This window comes from Colletotrichum aenigma (assembly GCF_013390185.1).
Source record: "Colletotrichum aenigma strain Cg56 chromosome Unknown KSG_Cg56_contig06, whole genome shotgun sequence".
Classification (NCBI taxonomy): Eukaryota; Fungi; Ascomycota; class Sordariomycetes; order Glomerellales; family Glomerellaceae; genus Colletotrichum; species Colletotrichum aenigma.
The window spans coordinates 3,259,988-3,272,099 of NW_023500912.1; the positions used below are offsets into that span (position 1 = coordinate 3,259,988).

The window sequence follows — 12,112 nt, forward strand, 5'->3', positions numbered from 1 at the left end:
GCCTTGCCTTGGCCGTGGCCTTGCCCACACCCCCAGCTGAAGAAGGCCCCCAAAAGGGAACAGGAAGAAGAAAAATAAAGGACCCCACGATGCGCATGTAACCAGCATCACTCTCGCCAAATATTTCGGCGGCGGTTCTTCTTCCTCCCCCCACCTCCACCTTCGCTCTCCGTTTCGATGGGTGTAGACTTAACAACCTACTGAAGAAAAGGACCCCAATGGCCCCTTGTTTCTTTTTGTTTTGCTGCACTTTACCATTTCGGTGTCCGTCGGTGAGAATTGAGGCTCAGAGGGGAGCCAAAACGGACAGACGAAACGCATCTAGAGGGCCAATGGCAAAAAAAGGGAATAACCCAAGGGATGAGAGAGTCAAGTCTCGCACACGCCCCCATCAAATTTGGACCCCTAAATTGCTGGTGTTGCTAAAGTAGTCGGTTCATGGTACACAGACGTATCTTGTCGACGCCGTCGTCTGTCGTTTACAGAAAGGGTCTCTCTCCCTCTTTTCCCCCGTAACGGCGCATAGAAGCTAAGACCGTAGCGAAGGCCAAAAAAAAAAAAAAAAAAAAAAAAAAAGGGGGAAGAATAGCATGACGGTGAAATTAAATTGCGGCTTCAGCAGAGGGAGAGTGCAGCGCAGTAGCATGCATACACGCAGCAATAGCTGCATTGGTGGGCTCCGTTTTTTATTCTTCAACTCAGGTCGCTGCGCCGCGCCGTCGCCGCCGCCCGGTACGGAGCCGCCGTGGGCGGAACCCGTCAACGTGGTGCGGCAACGCGCAAGGAGTCGTGGACGTGGATTGATGGGATGGGATGCGAGGGATCCACCCGCCACGATGCGAAGGTGCAAGTAGTGTGTATCTGTAGTGCATTCGCAGCAGTTTAGTAGAGCTCAGCTGTCGTCGTCTTCGGTGTCGTCGTGGTCCAAAACGTTATTTACCTCCTTTCTTGATTTATCCCCCTTTTTTCTGCCGCCCGTTGCTAGCAGCATGGCGTGTACGTCGTAATCTAAATCGGGGGGCCGCCACGAACGGCTGTGCGAGCGAGGCTTCAAAGTGCCGTCCAGTCGGTTACCTGTACTACGGGACGAGTTAAAGAGTCATCTCTCCCTTTCGTGAGGTGGGCGTGAGAGAGAGGAGATGGGGGCAGTGGTTTAGACGGCACAGCTAAGGACTGTCGTTTATCTGTATCCACGCCCAGAGACGGGTGAGACGAGGACATGGGCGCTGTTCAATTGAGGTTCATCCCTCTCTCTCTCTCCCTTGTCTCCGGGCCATCAAAGTGACACCTTTGATCGGTGCTTCCCCAGAAAGGGTAACCAGATTGATTAAGCCGCTACCCGTGGAGAAAATTCCGCGACCAACAGCTGCTGTATCGAAGAACCCCCCACTTGACGAGCCGTGTGTTTGAATCTGTGTGAAACAGGGGCGGTGTTCTTCAACGTTGCCTCTGCGCGGGTGGCGTGGCGTCATCAAATCTGTTTTCCCACCCCGTTTGTTCGTTTCTGGTGCGTCTGGAATTCAGACGAAATTAGATTGCATGCTGCTGTCGTTGGTTCCTGGCGCCAGTGGCGAAAAGCTGCTGGGCGTGTGCAACGCGTGTACGACCATGCATCAACAAAGTCTTTAATCTCGTGGAGACTTTCTGGGTTCTTTGAAATGGACGCAGAGCGTTTAGGTCAAACTTCCTAAAGAGGCCGCCGTTTATGCAGGAACGGAAAACGTCGTCGGTTCATCGAGGACGGCATGCGCGCCCGTCAATGGCCTCAACGTGGCCCGATGATCTTGCTGTTCTGAAAGCGTCGCCACACGGCCGGCGTGTTTTGGACTTCATTAGAGAGGAAGGCCTCTTTTTCCGCCCCTTCCCTTGACGTTTGAACCGGATCGTCAGGGGTGTGGTGCGGTTGCTTTAGTGTACCTAAGGTAATGTAGGTTGCGTTGCAGATGGCAGCAGGTCTGTCCAAATATGGAAAGCCGTTCTTTTTTCCACTCTCCAGTGTCTCTTGCTGGGTTCCACCACCACCACGACCCCCGTCTGATCAACCCGACGAGCCGAGAAAGCAAAGCAAGATCTCCCTGTCGGCGGCAACCTTATCGCCTTATCGTCACGTGCCTCATTCCTCGTGGAGCGCTCGCAACTTCACTTCACGTTTCGTTCAAAGCTCGGACAGGGGTGATCATCGGCGCCTGCTGCGTCAGCGGATGGAGCGAAGAAGGACCCTGTTTTCCTGTCGCGCCCATCGTAAACGTCACGATCATCACTGAGGGAAGTCCGTGTTCTATCGACGGCGTGCCGAAACGCTGGATTCTTCGAAACAAGCGCTGATCTGCCATTCGTCTCGTCAGAGTGAGTGCCTGACTGTTGACTCATCGGGCAAGCTTTGACGCCTCCATCGTCAATTCACCGTCATTCTCGAGCCCAATCGTTTCCTCCCTGGCGCTTAGGACGCTACCCATCTTGGTGATCAGGGTCTTGAGGGAGCCCCAGTCAGCGTGAATTGGATACCTGGAATTAAGCGCTCGGCCGGCGCATTCCCCTGGTAGTGGCCCCCGTCACTCATTCATTTTCACGGCTCACTCACGCACACGCGCCTCACGTCACTCACACACGCCATCACGATGGAGCCTCTAGAACTCCACGTTTGGGGCCCGGCTTTCGGTCTCCCCTCCGTCGACGCCGAGTGCCTCGCCGCCATCGCATACCTTCACACCGCTCTCCCAAGCTCCGAATGGCGTCTTGTCCCGAGCAATGACCCTGCCGTCGACACATCAAGTAAGTGACAAGTGAGGCTTGTATCTCACTTACACCAACACCCTCCCACCCTGACTCACATCGACATCCGCGTCATACTTCCCTTCCACGCCCCCTTCATCCCACGCTTTTCACACTCACCCCTCTGCCCTCACGAGGCCAAGTCCCCTTACCAGCGGAGCCTCACGAGGCTTACACCGTTGAACCCACGCGACCTCGTGTCCACAACAGCCCTGCAGACAAAGAACCCCAAACAACTGCCCATCCCCAGACAAAGAGACCCAGGCACAATGCAGAAAGGAAACAACACGAAACGAAACAGCCAGAAGCTAACGGCCACCCTCTAGACCGCCTGCCGGCCCTCCACGCAAACGGCGTCTGGGTGACGGGCTACGCCTCCATCGTATCTCACCTGCGCACCACTCACTCCCTCGACCTCGACTCCCGCCTGACGCCGTCCGAGCGCGCCGACGCCCTTGCCCTCGCCGCCCACGTCGACGTACACCTCGCGCCCCTGCTCGACGCCTACCTCTACGCAGACCACGACAACTGGGCCGCCGTCACGCGCCCCGCCCTTAGCCAGATCCTCGGGTTCCCCCTGAGCTGGACCGTCCCGGTCTTGTTCCGCCAGGGGGCCGAGGCGCGTAGCGCCCACCTCGGCTTCGGCAGCCTCGGGGAGGACGACGATGACGCTGACGAAGACGGCGGTATCAAGGCCGGCTCATCGGGGCAGGGCACGCTAGACCGCGCGATGAAGCACCTCCCCGTGAGCGGACAGAAGGGCGTCATGGAGGAGATGAGGGCGCGCACGGCGAGGGGGATCAGGCTGCACGCCGTCACCGTCGACGCGCTCGCCCCGCTGGAGGAGCAGCGGGCGAAAGGGGAGCCCACCAAGGGCGGGAAGATGCACTTCTTCGGCGGCGACGCCCCAACATCTCTCGACTGCCTCGTCTTCGGGCACCTCGTGCTCGTGCAAGCCGTCGCCGCCCCCGAGGCCTGGCTCCTCTCCATCTTCGCAAAGAAGTTCCCCCACCTGAACGAGATGGTCCGCTGCCTGCGCGAGGAATGCCTTGCCCGCCCCGGCGCCTTCTCGTGGGCCCCGGTCCCTCCGTCGGCCCTCCGCACCGCTGCGCGCCTGCTCGACACCGTCGTGCAGCACACACCGAACCTGGGCGAGTTCTACCTCGGCGAGTGGCGCCGCCGCGCGGAGACGAAGGCCGCGGGCATCGCGGACAGGAGGACGGTTGCGCTTGCGAGCGGTGTGCTGGCCGCGGGGACGGCGATCGCGTACGGGGTGTGGACGTACCGCAGTCTGCCACCGTGGGGCGCGCGGACGATGTCGTGGGATGCGGAGAAGGGCGGCCTGCGGCGGTTTGGGGAGCTGGGCGCCATGTTGGATTTCTCGTTTGGGCTTGCGGATGCGCCGAGGGCGAGTCCGGCGGCGGGATGGGGAGGCGGGGATGAGCACAGGGTGGTTGAGCAGGAGCTGAGTGTCGATTAAGGCATGGTGTGGTTATGGATGGGTTCAGGTTCGGTTGGGCCACGGTAAGGCCCGGTAAAAGGGCATAAAACGCAACTCAAAAGTACGATAGAGGACACGAGTGCAGAGGCATCAACGAGTCTCATGATATAAAACTGTATAATGCTGTCTCGATTATTTTGGACATGTCATCGTTCCCGTCCGTGATCCGACCTTTTAATGCTACCAATGCAGTTCCAGAAAACCATCGTACACATGTATCTCTAACAGGGGGATATCAAAGGAAGCCCACTCCTACAGCCTAGATCTGCCGAATCTCCTTGCCCACCATGTCGGGCCGCTCCACCTCCCACTCGTCGCGCAGCACCGCAAACGTCAGGTCGCTGACGAGCAGACTCTGGCCCAGACTCCAAACAAGCGTGATGGCGTAGAAGAAATTCGCGTTGCCGCTGCCGGCGTAGATCCACAGGTGGTAGAACGCCGGGCCGAGGAAGGAGGCGTACATGATTGTCGCGGCGCCGACGAAGGTGTACCGCATCAGGGGGAAGATGTGGCGGAAGAGCGGCAGCATCGCGAGGAAGAGGCTCGTGTCGGCGATGGAGGGGTAGGGCTTGAAGATGGCGAAGATGCCGAGGAGCAGGGTGAGGACGACGAGGGGCTGGGAGCGGATGCGGATGGTCAGGGGCAGGACGTAGCTCGAGAGGTGGAGCCAGAAGACGGCGAGGAAGAAGGAGCGGAAGGAGTCGAACATCTCGATGAAGAAGTACCACCACAGGCCGACGTTGGGGGTCAGGTCGTTGAGGGTGAGCTGGGCGCCGTAGGTGCTGGAGAGGAACTCCCAGGAGGCGCCGGTGAGGAGGAAGGACATGAGGAAGAGGGCGCCGAGGACGGCGGCGACGACGCCCGTGTTTGCGAGGGCGAAGTGCGAGGTCGAGGCGATCCGGCGGGCGGGGTCCTGGCGGTCGTAGGCGAGGAGGAGCAGCGGCGGGAGGAGGAGGAGGGGGTACATTGAGAGGTAGGTCGCGAAGGAGAGGGCGACCATTGCGCCGAGGGGGGCGCCGGAGATGGCTTTCGCGATGGCGTGGAGGATTGCGCAGGTTGAGAAGATGGAGGTGGAACGGCCGATGCAGGTTGCTATCGTGAAGGGGTTGAAGAGGTAGCTGGAGGGAGAATGGTCAGCGGGGAGGGCTGGTGGGAGGGGATAGGGGGGAGGTTGGCTTACAGTGATGCGACGACGAGGCCGCTCCAACGCTTGCTGCGGCGCGGAGAGGTGAAGAGACGCGAGGTCCCGGCCTCGCCTGAGTCTGCGATCTTGGAGAGAGCATCGGCGCTGAGAATGTCGAAGAGGACGTAGAGGATGTAGGTGAAGATCGGGAAGGACTTCGGGTCCGGGAGGAGGGAGAAGAGGGGGAGGAAGAGGGGCGCTTGGTGGTAGACGCCGCCGTCGTACGGGGAGACGTTGTGGTTGTAGAGGAAGAGGCCTTCTTGAACTGTACACGGGGCAGGGTCAGCAAGTGAAGTATAGACGCAAACAGAGGGGGACCTACGTCTCTTGAAGCTCGTGACGGGAGTCGAGATCTCGACGCGGCCGGTAAGCAGGTCAGGCAGACCGGGGAACGCAACGAAGAGCAGCAGACGCAGCGCAGCTGCTGCGGCGTAGACGCCCGTCTTGTTGCCTCCCTGATTCATTGTGCCAGCAGTCATTGTTCAGTCCATGACCCGGCGGGAGGCGGAAGGGCGGGTGGAAGAGAGGGGCCGAGGGGGTGTTGCGCGTGGTGACGATGCGGCGGCGCGCGGAGCTTGAGGTTTGCGGATGACGAGCCGAACGGGATCTGTGAGTCGGGATGGACAATTGGATGGGACGGGGATGACACCTGGCTGGTCCGGGGCACTGGTCCGCTGCGCGCTCAGCGAATGACGGCCTCGGCTTCAGCGCGGTCGCCCTGGTATTAGTGGGTTGAACCCCTGGAGCTGGGGCCGTTCCACCGATTAGATAGCAGCGCCCAATGAGCATCCTTCTGGATCTGCGCTAGTCCCTCCCTAGACCTCATCAAGGCGGTGAACTCCCGGCAGAAAAAAATCAATGGAAAAAAAGTTCAGAGAGTCGAGAACTGGTGCCCCGCTACGACAGGAAGTTTTGATAGCTTCTGAACCGTCCAACCACCACCACCACCCTTTTTCTTTTCCCACCCAACTTTGACGACCACCAACCGCCAAGATGCCCAGGATCAAGAAGAAGGGACAGGCCGGAGCGGCCAAGAACTACGTTACCAGAAACCAGGCCATCCGCAAGCTGCAGATCAGCCTGCCTGATTTCCGCAAGCTCTGCATCTGGAAGGGAATCTACCCTCGCGAGCCGCGCAGCAAGAAGAAGGTCTCCAAGTCCTCCACCGCCTCCACCACCTTCTACTACGCCAAGGACATCCAGTACCTCCTGCACGAGCCGCTGCTCCAGAAGTTCCGCGACCAGAAGGCCCTCGAGAAGAAGATCTCGCGCGCCCTCGGCCGTGGCGATGTCGGCGATGCGAAGAGGCTCGAGAAGAACGCCGCCCGCCCCGAGGAGACGGGCAAGCCGAGATACACCCTCGACCACGTCATCCGCGAGCGCTACCCTACCTTTGTCGACGCCATTCGCGATCTCGACGACTGCCTTTCCATGCTCTTCCTGTTCGCCAACCTGCCTTCGTCCTCGTCTGTCCCGGCCAAGATGATTGCGCGCTGCGAGCGCCTGACGCTCGAGTTCCAGCACTACCTGATCGTTTCGCAGGCCGTCACCAAGTCTTTCCTCTCGATCAAGGGCATCTACTACCAGGCGAACATTCAGGGCGAGGATGTCTTGTGGCTGGTCCCTTACAAGTTTAACCAGAGGGTTGTTGGCGACGTCGATTTCCGCATCATGGGCACCTTCGTCGAGTTCTACATGACCCTCCTGGGTTTCATCAACTTCCGCCTGTACACCTCAATCGGCCTCAAGTACCCTCCCAAGTTCGACAAGAACATGGACGACAATTCTGCGGAGCTCGGCGCCTTCACTATCGAGGGCCAGAACCGCGCTGTCGCCGAGCAGAAGCAGATCGCCAACGGAGAGGAGCACCACGTCGACCCCAAGACGCAGGCTGCCGTGAACAAGGTTATCAAGAAGCTCAAGGACACCGACGTCGACGACGAGAAGACGGAGGAGAAGGCCGAGTCTACCGAGGAGTCCACCGACGCCATCGACAAGTTCGAGCCCGCCGCCCCCGGTGGCGACGTCCTCCCCCAGCCCGAGTACTCCAGCTCCGACCGTGGCAAGCTCTTCGCCAACTGCACCTTCTTCCTCTCCCGTGAGACCCCGAGACAACCTCTCGAGTTCCTCCTGCGCTCCTTCGGCTGCAAGCGCATCGGCTGGGACGCCGTCCTCGGCGAGGGCGCCTTCACGACCAACGAGCGCGACCCCACCATCACCCACCAGATTGTCGACCGTCCCCAGATCTACGCTGCGCAAAACGAGGGAGGCGACGGAGAAGACAACCAGACAGCCCAGAAGCTCGCACCCAACCAGCGCATCCCCGGCAGGATATACGTCCAGCCTCAGTGGGTCTGGGACAGCGTCAACGACGAGGAGGTGAAGCCCGCGGACCAGTACGCCCCCGGCGCGCAGCTGCCGCCCCATCTCAGCCCCTTTGTCAGACAGGTCCAGGGCGCCTACGACCCCACCATCCCCCTCGAGGAGCAGGAGCCCGAAGGCGAGGCCCTTGCCGAGAGCGAGGACGACGGCGAGATGGACGTCGACGAGGAGGATGCCGACAACGACATGGACGTTGCCGGGTCCGAGGACGAAGAAGAGGAGAGTGACGATGACGACGAGGCCGCCTCTGCGGACGAGGACGAGGAGCTGTCCGACGACGAGGAGGTGCAGCGCCAGATCGAGCTCGAGGCCGAGCTCGCCGGCGGCAGCGTCAAGCGCAGGGAGACGAAGCCCAAGACCAAGAAGGAGGCGGCGCGCAAGGCGCACGCCAAGAAGGTGGCCGAGGAGGCCGAGGACATTGAGCGCGCCAAGGGCATGCTCAGCAAGAAGAAGAGGAAGCTGTTTGAGCAGATGCAGTACACTAATAACAAGAAGAGCGCCGAGGACGAGAAGCTGAGGTCCAAGAGGAGAAAGCTGGAGAAGCAGCTGAACAAGAAGGCGAAGGCGTAAAAAAAGAATCAGTTTCTTGTTTTTTCCTGATGTAGACTGTATGTAGTTGGCGTTCGTTATACCATAATTGTGGTGTTGGGAAAAGAAATGCAATTGCTTGATATACATTTGACTGCTCTTGCGTTTGTGACTCTGACATGAAATAAAGCGCTTCTGATGATGCCTAGTTGTATGGTGCGATTTGTTGCCTTGCTGTGAGAGAACTTTGCTTGATTTTCGGTGAGTTTCGGTGAGTTTCGGTGTGATGTGGGCGGGCCCAACTTTTTCCCTTCTTCACCTCACTTTTACACACTTGCGATCAACGATCCTGCCTGCAAAACACACTTTCTTGTCATCGCCAACGAGAAAACCCTATACTTAATGGCATCTGATTAAAACTTCTTGCTTTGTTCTATGATATGCCATCATGACGGCCAACGAGGAACAGTGGGACCTCGACACCGATGAGATCCGCTCAATCGATTCGGAAGAACTGTACGAGACCAGACCCAACCGCTGGAAGGGCAGCAAAGCGACATGGCACGTTTACACGCAGGAGGAGCGCCTCATTTACAAATCGCTCGAAGAAATCCGCAACCGCGACCTGTCGGTTCACCTGTACAATGCGTTTGCGCTGAAGAATCGTGAGACCCGGGCGGGTGCAGCAGAGCCCGACGCAGAGGTGAGTGGCAGCCGCCTTCCAAGGTACCGACCAGCTGCTGATCCAATATTCACAGGACGCGGATAGACCGCTTGAGGAGATTGTGGATGCTAGCGACTGGCGCCCGCCAAACCCGTGGACTGCCTGGCCAATGAACACGCAGACAGTACCTGGCGACGACTTCCTGAAGCAGACGCATGACGAAGACGACGAGTTCACGATTCGGTCCAATGCGCCTCAGATGCCCAGCACCGCCCTGGAGGACGAGCTCACGGCCACAATTCTAAGACAGGCCAAGGAACGCTTCTACCAACGGCAGGAAAAATACAGGCGGAAAGAGGCCGCTGCACAGCACGCCGCCGCCGCGACATCGCAATCGGCGGCAACGATGTCAGGCGTCACCTCAGACGACGAGGACGACTTCAAACCACCCGCGGAAGATGAGTCACAACCAGAACCAGCTGAGAAACAGCCACAGACTCAACGAACAAAGACGTACGAAGCAGTCGTCTCCGCCAACGACGACCTCTCCGCAGACCTCCTCCGGCCGTCCGTCAGACACATCCTGACCGTGATGGACAACACCCTGACGACCCTGCACAACGCCCGTCTGGCGGGCTTGAGCTACATGACCGACTCCTCCGCCTCGGCGACAGACCTCTCCGATGCGGAGGGCTCCGACAGTGCCGTCTCCCGGCGGTCTCGGTCGCGCACGCCGTCGAGGAAAGGCGGGAAGCGAAGCCGTTCGCGGAGTCAGGCGCCGCCGCGCACACCGGAACCGCGCACGCCGGAGCCGGAGCGCAGCGCCTCTGGCAAGAGGGGAAAGGGACGCCCGAGGAAGGTCCAGACGCCGTTGCCGGGGGAGACGGAGAGGGAGATGGTGATTCGGATTGCGAGGGCGCAGAAGAAGAAGATTCCAGCCGCGTCTGATGCGGAGGATAATAACGCCAACATGGATAATATTGCGGCCATACATGAAAACGACGCCGACGATGAAGACATGAGCCCTGAAAAGCGCCGTCCAACACCAAAATCCCCCGCCAGATCTCCCCGCAAAAAGCGCGACCTGCCCCCCGAAGCACGCATGGAAGCCCGGACCAAAGCGCGCGAGGCCATGCTCGGCAACTGGGGCCTGCGCGACTGGAGCGACGTCCTCGGCGCGGCGTCCCTCTCGGGCTTCAAACCGGAGGTCGTCGCGCGCGCGGCGCAGCGGTGCGCGGATCTGTTCGGGCAGGGGATGGACATGCAGACTCTCGTCGAAGGGCCGGCGTCTAAGAGATCGAAGCCGCAGAGGACGCGCTATCTCCCGGGGATGCGGCGCCACCGCGCGGTTTCGTTGTCGAGCTCGGAGGACGAGGGGGATCATGTGGATGCCCGGGGCCGGAAGAGGCGGGCGCGCAGTCGCGGGAGGGAGAGTGTTGCGCCTAGCGATTCCGAGGCGAGGGCGGGGAGTAGGAGGCGGAGTGCGTCGCGGTCGTCGTCGGTGGGACTGTTCTTCTGTCCTGTTGCGGGGTGTGAGAGGGCGGCGGAGGGGTTCGGGAGGAAGGCGAACTTGCAAAGGCACGTGGCGAGGGTACATCCTGGCCAGACGGTTGATGTGGATGATGTCGAGAGTGAGAATGAGATGTTTGGGGCGGTACATGTTGATGGGTTCTTGAAGCCTATCCGGGCTAGGAAGGGATGGAGGGCGGAAGACACGGGGATGAGGAAGCGGAAGAGGCATTATCGGGGCCGAAGGCTTCAGAGCGGTGATGAGGGTAGTGCTGGTGATGAGGAGTCTTTTTGGGGTTCTTCTTGAGGGGGTGCGTTGGAGACATGGTATACCCAGAGTAATGAAGGCAACTGATTATTACTGACACGCTCTTGGGAAATGCTTCGTTGAACTACGCCTGTTCTACATGGTGGAATTGTAAGATCACCCAGACTTCTCCCGGAACTGCCTATCCACCTCTTTGGCGAAGTCACCGATCGTGTCAAACCGCCACTCAAACCCAACATCCCCCTTCAACCTCTCATAATCCCCGCCAACACCCTCTCCCTCCTTCGTCTCCCCGCCCCTCGAGATCCACACGCTCCTCAACCCCAGCTCCTTCGACGGCACATGATCAGCCGTCAAACTCCTCGCAACGTGCAACAGCCCCCCCTTCTCCCGATCAACGCCCAACTCCTCCTTGGCGTGCTTGAACAAGTACTCAAAGTTGCGGTGCGACGGCTTGTAACTACCAATCTCCTGCGCAATGTACACGCCATCGAACTCCACCGGGCTGAACTGCTTCACGGACCCAGCGATGTTATCCGCGTCAATGTTGGAGAGGATGATGAGCTTGTAGTGCTTCTTCAGTATCTCCAGCCCCGCGTTGGTGTCAGGGAACGGCGGCCACATCCCCGGCAAGGTTCCGAATTTCTCGACCTCTTCGTCGGAGACGGAAACGTTGAGCTCGGAGGCAAGGGTGGCGAAGGAGCGGGAGAGGTTGATGTTGTAGCGCAGCTCTGGCTCGGCGACTTGGAGCTTCGCGGAGAGGGTGTCGAAGCGCTGTAGGAGGAGGACTGGGTTCTCAGCCTCGGGGGTGTTGGAGGGAAGGCGAGAGGAGATTGGAGTGAGAGCGGAGCGGAGGCCTTGCTCCCATTGTATGAGAGTGCCGTAGCAGTCGAAGGAGAGGGCTTTGAAGGATGTCAGGTCGGGATATGTCATTTTGAGAGGCAGCAATGATGGGTATAGTTGTGGTATTTTTTCAAAACTGAAAGCTGACGTGGTTGTAAAAACGAAAATGACCTCAAGAGGAAAGTAGGCAAGAGATATAGTAATGGATGCTTTTATACGATTAACGTCGACGGACTGACGTAGACTTGGAGGCGACTCCTCAAGGGCGTGGATGACGAGCGGGGAGGCGATGGCCTGTCAGATGTCACCACCCTCTGGTGACAGCGGATCTCTACGAGGACATGTTTCCTTCTGCATCCGGTTTACCTCAAATTCGGTCTCTGTGAAGTCTATGGCTACGTTGGCACTGTTCTTGACCAGGTCGGGATTCAATCCGCTCATTTTGGCATTTGTCTTTTAAGT

General features: G+C 59.2%; 5 protein-coding genes across 5 annotated transcripts; 3 read left to right on the plus strand and 2 right to left on the minus strand.

Moving 5' to 3' along the window:
- Window positions 1–2,618: 2,618 nt before the first annotated feature.
- CGCA056_v009890 (Metaxin-like protein) lies at window positions 2,619–4,252 on the plus strand (the record flags this gene model as incomplete). The annotated part of the gene is made up of 2 exons (XM_037325137.1): window positions 2,619–2,772; window positions 3,099–4,252. The coding sequence occupies 2 exons, from the start codon at window positions 2,619–2,621 to the stop codon at window positions 4,250–4,252; spliced, it is 1,308 nt and encodes a 435-aa protein (XP_037176406.1).
- A 280-nt stretch (window positions 4,253–4,532) lies between these two features.
- Window positions 4,533–5,920, minus strand: Pigu (Phosphatidylinositol glycan anchor biosynthesis class U protein; the record flags this gene model as incomplete). Its single annotated transcript, XM_037325138.1, has 3 exons — window positions 4,533–5,391; window positions 5,454–5,721; window positions 5,779–5,920. 3 exons carry the CDS (start codon window positions 5,918–5,920, stop codon window positions 4,533–4,535), a joined length of 1,269 nt encoding a protein of 422 aa, XP_037176405.1.
- Window positions 5,921–6,449: 529 nt separating this feature from the next.
- On the plus strand, window positions 6,450–8,408 carry CGCA056_v009892 (Pescadillo-like protein; the record flags this gene model as incomplete). Its single annotated transcript, XM_037325139.1, has 1 exon — window positions 6,450–8,408. One exon carries the CDS (start codon window positions 6,450–6,452, stop codon window positions 8,406–8,408), a length of 1,959 nt encoding a protein of 652 aa, XP_037176404.1.
- A 406-nt stretch (window positions 8,409–8,814) lies between these two features.
- On the plus strand, window positions 8,815–10,846 carry CGCA056_v009893 (uncharacterized protein; the record flags this gene model as incomplete). The annotated part of the gene is made up of 2 exons (XM_037325140.1): window positions 8,815–9,069; window positions 9,125–10,846. 2 exons carry the CDS (start codon window positions 8,815–8,817, stop codon window positions 10,844–10,846), a joined length of 1,977 nt encoding a protein of 658 aa, XP_037176403.1.
- Window positions 10,847–10,963: 117 nt separating this feature from the next.
- CGCA056_v009894 (uncharacterized protein) lies at window positions 10,964–11,740 on the minus strand (the record flags this gene model as incomplete). Its single annotated transcript, XM_037325141.1, has 1 exon — window positions 10,964–11,740. One exon carries the CDS (start codon window positions 11,738–11,740, stop codon window positions 10,964–10,966), a length of 777 nt encoding a protein of 258 aa, XP_037176412.1.
- Window positions 11,741–12,112: the final 372 nt, after the last annotated feature.